This window comes from Gossypium hirsutum, chromosome D07, assembly GCF_007990345.1.
Source record: "Gossypium hirsutum isolate 1008001.06 chromosome D07, Gossypium_hirsutum_v2.1, whole genome shotgun sequence".
NCBI lineage: Eukaryota > Viridiplantae > Streptophyta > Magnoliopsida > Malvales > Malvaceae > Gossypium > Gossypium hirsutum.
The window spans coordinates 16,082,527-16,088,581 of NC_053443.1; the positions used below are offsets into that span (position 1 = coordinate 16,082,527).

Here is a 6,055-nt window from a genome sequence, read left to right on the forward strand (position 1 = left end):
ATGAGTCCCGTGCATTATCAATAAACCATAATTTATCACCTTGTTAATTAACAAAATAAAGAAAATTAGATGATTTAAAAATAAATATTAATAAATTTATTTAAACCTAAATACAATTTTCTTTTCTTCTTAACTCTCCCATGACTTCATTCAAGACCAAACTCTCCTTCACCTTATTTCCTCCCATTCAAAGACAGTAATCTAAAAAGAAAATATGTTGAAATTAACTACAACACATTGAAGTCCAATTGACAGTAGCTGAGTATAAGAATTAATAATTTATAGTTGAAACATGTGAAGTAATTGGCAATATATTTGAAGGAAATTTGTGAAAATTTGAAACAGCAATATTTTGAGACTAACAACAATAGCTTTGGGTGGCAACAAAGCAGTAGCCTAAATCGAAGCCAAAGATTGGAGCTATGGCAACAATAATTGGAGCACTGCATTGACTACCTTTGAAGGAGAGTAATCGATTGAAAATAGAGACGACAACAATTGTAGATGGAAGGAAAAGCTCATCCTCTTCCTGTAATTTTTGAAAATTGAATTATCTTATAATAGTAAAGTGATCCCTAAAAATATTAAAGAAATTAGTGCAGTTGGCTTCTTTCAAATCTAAATCATTATTTTCAAAAAGGTTTCTATCTCCATCAAAATAGCTTCTCTTCATTAAACATTCCATCAAATTAGAAAAAGAAGAAGAAGAAGAAGATAAATAGCAAGTTTCTCATCTTTCAGTAGAGATGGAAGCCGATTGGGTAAGTTCATAACTTCAAAAAATATCTAAAGAAGAAAAGAAAATTGTCATTAATTTTTAATTAGATTTAAATAAATTTAGTAATATTTATTTATAAGTCTTTAAATTTTTTTCATTTTATTAATTAACGACGTGACAAATTGTTATATCAAATATAATTTATTTTAAATTTTATATTTACATATAATTATATTTATATATATCCAAAATCATATTATGATATATCCACTCTTGCATTTTCAAACTTGAAGTTTTTAATACAGCAATTAAATAGAAAGTTCAGTGATTAAAAATATTGCATTCTAAAAAAAATTACGGATTTAAGCTTTAAAGACACATGCTTGAAATGGAAATCGTGTACTTCCAAACATAAATTATAAAACAAACATGAAGCAACAAAAACAAACCAGAATAATCTATCACCCTTATCTTCAACAGTTACTTTGCTCAGGATAAAGTTTCGAATTTTCACCAGATCAACCTTGGCATGGTTAATTTCGGAGAACGTAATGGTAGGGGTAATATCACCTCATTTTTCTAAACAAATTAAAATCATTATTATCCTTATAATCTTTGACTCACTGGTGCACAATCTTACAAAGTTCCAAGCTTGAAACAACAGTCAAAATGATAGATTTGGAGACTAGTAGTTTTAGTATTGTTTTTGTTGGACGCATGGCACGTTTCTTGCAATGATAAATATCATTTGGCACTATCAAAAACAGTAAGAACTTGGGTCCTTTTCAGCAAATGGGATTTTGCTTTCTTATAATTATTTGAAGTCGTGACCGGATCAAGAAGAAGGTCTGAGCTGCATCTGCCAGAGCTCACACCATAGCTAACAGAGCCAAATCCAGTTCATTTCCAGGTTGGGGTTTTTAGTTTCCTTTTATTTCTTCATCTCTTTCTATCTAATTGTTTCTTGGAATTTCTGGATATTATCTATTTATTTCGGATCAACTCTTTGTTTTAGAGTATTTATGAGTAAAATGATATGAATGGTTTCCTATTTGTTAGTTACTGGCTACTTAAGAAACTGCCAATTTTGATTTGGTTGTCATGAACTTGAACTACTGGAAATAAATCTTATTTGAAAGTTGTAATATGAAATATTGCGATATTTATGATTGTGCTTTCTCTTAATTTCTGCAGGTCCTGAACTAATTAGTCATTAGGTTTTTGTAGCTAACTTTCCTACTTTGGCTGCTGCTGTTGCTTCCTTCCTATTCTGCTGTAGTTCTAGTAGTGTTGGCTGAGGGAAGTTTCATTGATCCCCAAAAAGTGGATTGCAAAAGACAGATATTTGTCTGCATTAAGGACATGGTTGCATTATCTAAATTTCACATATACTATTGGATAAAGGCTTGCTTGATTATGTAGGGTTTATAATTTGAAAATCACCCATGTTTTAAGCACATAAGCAATCAGCTTCCCTTTAGATCCCCTTATTCCGTGAATAGCTAGCTGACCCTATTTTTTCCAGAACTTGAAATCAATCCGTCTGTTTGGCTCTGTATGTTGTGGCCTGCTTTCATTCCATCTACTTTTTTCTCAAGAAAAAAACATAGAAACTTAGAAGCACTAAACAATGGCTGAGGATTTCCCCATTATTATTCTGTTAAAGTGATACTGTTGCTTGGTTTTCACTTATGGAGTACAGTTACCTACGAATTCTCGAAGAACCCCAAGAGCCATAAGCACGTTTTGCTTACCATTTTCTCTGTTCATACTCTTTCAACATTCCCTATATTTTCAACTTGCTTTGGATGAATATGAAACCGGGTAAAAATCTTCCTCTTTCTTGAATTATGTGATATGATGGATTTATGGTGTTCTCTCCCTTTGCAGCAATGATTGCCCCTATAGCGGTAGCTTTGACAGTGGGCCTCCTGGGATGGACTTATCGAGCATTAAAGCCGCCCCCTCCAAAGATATGTGGCTCACCCGATGGGCCTCCTGTCACTTCTCCCAGAATTAAGCTCAGTGATGGGAGGCATTTGGCTTACAGGGAAGCTGGAGTTCCCAGGGAAGAGGCTAAGTACAAAATAGTTGTCATTCATGGCTTTGGCAGCTCCAAAGATCTGAATTTACCTGCATCTGAAGTATGAACTTTTGTTTATTTACAATTTTGCATACCTTATCATATTTTGTTCTAAACTTGTTAATGGAGTTTTTACTTTGTTACAAATTCTGAAATTTTACATGGAAGGATGACCGGTAGTTTGCATTATTGCAACAGACTACGCACTACATTTATGAGAACTTCTATCATCTCTAGGGGACATGATCTTTGTTACCTTAAACCGATATCAAGATACAAAATAGGTTTTATGTTTTGTTCTTCTTCTATCATCTCTAGGGGATATGGTCTAGTAATATATTTTTAGAAGTCTTGTGTTGCAAGTGTAAAACTATATATGGTAATACTTGAGAGTTGCTAATTTAGTGAAAGGGTATGAGTGAGACTTCTTCCGTTTCATCCCTGGAAGATCCCTGCTTTGGTGCGACATGACTAGTTTATGATCCATTATGTTGTTTCAGCAATTGCTTGAGTTTAGTTTTTATCTTCAGAAAGCTTAAGTTTTTTATTTGAAAAGAAGATACTGTGACTTCAGCATTATGGTTTGGTTTTCAGGAACTTGTAGAGGAACTCAGGATCTATTTCCTTTTCTTCGATAGATCAGGTTATGGAGACAGTGATCCAAATCCATCACGCTCAGTGAAGAGTGAAGCATATGATGTTCAAGAACTAGCTGACAAGTTGCAGATTGGTTCTAAGTTTTATGTGATTGGGATCTCAATGGGAGCATACCCTGTTTACAGTTGCTTAAAATACATACCTCATAGGCATGTTGCTAGATTTGTTTACAGATTATAAGCTTCTTATTTTTTTCTTCCTTTTGACTTTGCAGAATTCTTGCTTTCTAATTCTACTAAACGGAAGAAGTTACTTTGGCAATGGATTTTCTCATTTTTACAGATTGGCAGGAGCTTCTCTTGTAGCTCCCTTTGTTAACTACTGGTGGCCTTGTCTTCCTGCAAATTTATCGAATGATGCATTCAGTAGGTTGCTTGCACAAGACCAATGGTCATTCCGAGTTGCACATTACACCCCTTGGTTGTTCTACTGGTGGATGTCCCAGAAATGGTTCCCTTCACTAAGCATTCTGGCTGGAAATATGGCGATTTTCAGCCAAAGTGATTTGGAGATCCTGAAGAAGTGGTCCGAAGCTCCAAGTGTCGGTCAGGTTGTTAAGTTCTTATAAATTGATTCATCATTAGAAAGAAAAAGAAACTGCTATAGATTAATGCATCACTAAATGTTTTTCTTAAAGTCCCTAAGCACGCATTGCAGACCCGTCTTCAAAGAGTTATTCTTAGACATTACATTCCACCATTGAATACATAAGTTATTTAATTTGCATGATATCACTGCAAGTATCTCCAACTTATGTTGCTTAGCGACATGTCTGACTGCAGGAGAAGATTCAGCAGCAAGGTGTTTATGAGTCGCTGCATCGAGATATAATGGTCAGTTATGGAAAATGGGAATTTGATCCCATGGATCTAATTAATCCTTTTCCAAATAATGAGGGCTCGGTCTATATTTGGCAAGGTTATGAAGACAGAATCATTCCATTTCAAGTAAATCGTTATCTCTCCGAAAAGCTTCCATGGATTCATTATCATGAAGTTCCTGATGCTGGGCACCTTCTGATTTTTGAGAGCAAAAACTGCGAAGCGGTTTTACGGGAACTTGTGCAGAGGTAAGACCCCAGTATATGTACATTATTCGGTGAATTGTTCAATGTTTTGGATGTGTTTTACGGGATACTTCGTTTATCATTTGTAAGATGCTCTACTAGAAATTTAACTGAAACCAGTAATATATATGCTAAAATCTGCACCTTTTTTCTTCTTTTAACCTTAAAAGGAGGAACTTGGTTTTAAACAGAAACCAAAAGTGGTTATATAGTCGACCAAGATGGTTTGATTGAGTGGTCTTGATTAACACCCGTTCATTTGATATTCAAGAATTTGCCCATACACATTCAGCTCCAACCTAAGTTTCATGTGATTGAGAAACAAAACCGTAAGAACTCCTGAATTGATCCCTTGAAAAGAACCCACATATTTTCTCTTTAATCGAAACTTCTGTGGATCATGCAAAAACAGAGCTCCTAAGTCCGAAGTACATTTTAAGAAACCATATGTACAAACGGCAAATGTAGTAATTTTTTTCAAAACTTTCAAAAATTGGTTTTCAATCAAATTTTAAGCTGAACTAAATGTTATTTACTTGCATTGAGTGTTTAATCAATGGCGTTCTGTATCGATGAATTTGATCCAATGCAGCACAAAATTTCATTTCTTCTGTTTACTTGTGGGAACGTCTTTAAGATGCACTAGTTTCAACTTCAAAATATTGATTTTGATCATCTTAAGTATTGAACTCTTAGACACCCAAAATCTCGAGAATCATTTGGTAAAATAAGAGGCAAATTATTCTTATTTTTCACAAGGAAATCAAGTTTTTAGTATTGTTAGAAAAATAAATAAAAAATGTGAAACAAGAAAAGTGAAAGATAATATTAGAAAAATATGAAGGTTTTGAGGCGTGTAAAACACTTTCTTTAATGTTTTTATATGTTTTCAAGATACAACACAACACTAAACACTCTAAAAGGAACATGAAAAATGATTAGCAGAGAAGTCATTTATATAGACAAATGTATCTTTTCACAATATACCTTTTTATATCTTTTAATAAAAAACTCTTTAATAATATTATTTTGTTTTACAAAATAACTCTACATAAAGTTATGTCTTTATCGAACTTCACATACAAAAGTTATGTATTTACAATACAATTTGTTGTGAGTGATAGCATGGGACAACAAGAAGCTTAGCATGAGCAGCAATTCCAGCAAGTCCCCATGATGATGACCAAGCGTATCAAGCAACAAAGCCCAAAAAGAAGCACTTGACCAAGGGTGCCTTCTAGAAGGTTGAACGATTATGTATTGAGTGCCATGTTAACTGAAGCTAGGTTAAAGGAAATCTAACGATACTAGTAGTAAAGAATTGTTGAAAGTTGTCAACAATGCAACAGCAAGCAAATGTCCACAAGAATGCAGCATCAAGCTAATGTCCATTATGTATTTTGGTTATTAAACTTTTGTAACATGTGACTTTTATTGGTTTGATTGTAACTTTTTGTTTAGCTAAGGATTAATCAAGTACTTAGTTGATTTAGTAACTTTTTAGGTTATCATTAAGTTGATTTTACAGCTT

General features: G+C 33.6%; 1 protein-coding gene across 4 annotated transcripts; it reads left to right on the forward strand.

Annotated features, from left to right (window-relative positions):
• The first annotated feature begins 1,162 nt into the window (after nt 1–1,162).
• LOC107954140 (uncharacterized) lies at nt 1,163–4,651 on the forward strand. Of its 4 annotated transcripts, none has more exons than XM_016889614.2 (6): nt 1,163–1,628; nt 1,913–2,542; nt 2,609–2,862; nt 3,396–3,607; nt 3,741–4,008; nt 4,241–4,651. In XM_016889614.2, the coding sequence occupies exons 2-6, from the start codon at nt 2,527–2,529 to the stop codon at nt 4,529–4,531; spliced, it is 1,041 nt and encodes a 346-aa protein (XP_016745103.2). In that variant the 5' UTR covers nt 1,163–1,628; nt 1,913–2,526; the 3' UTR covers nt 4,532–4,651. The 4 variants fall into 4 exon arrangements, with proteins under 4 accessions (XP_016745103.2, XP_040953525.1, XP_016745102.2 ...); XM_041097591.1 differs by having other exon boundaries at nt 1,913–2,083; XM_016889613.2 differs by having other exon boundaries at nt 1,913–2,862.
• The last annotated feature ends 1,404 nt before the right edge of the window (nt 4,652–6,055 follow it).

Bases quoted from the DNA above. Each gene is read 5' to 3' on its own strand.
- LOC107954140 (XM_016889613.2), top strand. From the start codon at position 2,587: ATGGTGTTCTCTCCCTTTGCAGCAATGATTGCCCCTATAGCGGTAGCT. The intron at 3,608-3,740 runs GCATGTTGCTAG...TCATTTTTACAG, and splicing joins TTAAAATACATACCTCATAG to ATTGGCAGGAGCTTCTCTTG. The intron at 4,009-4,240 runs GTTGTTAAGTTC...GTCTGACTGCAG, and splicing joins AAGCTCCAAGTGTCGGTCAG to GAGAAGATTCAGCAGCAAGG.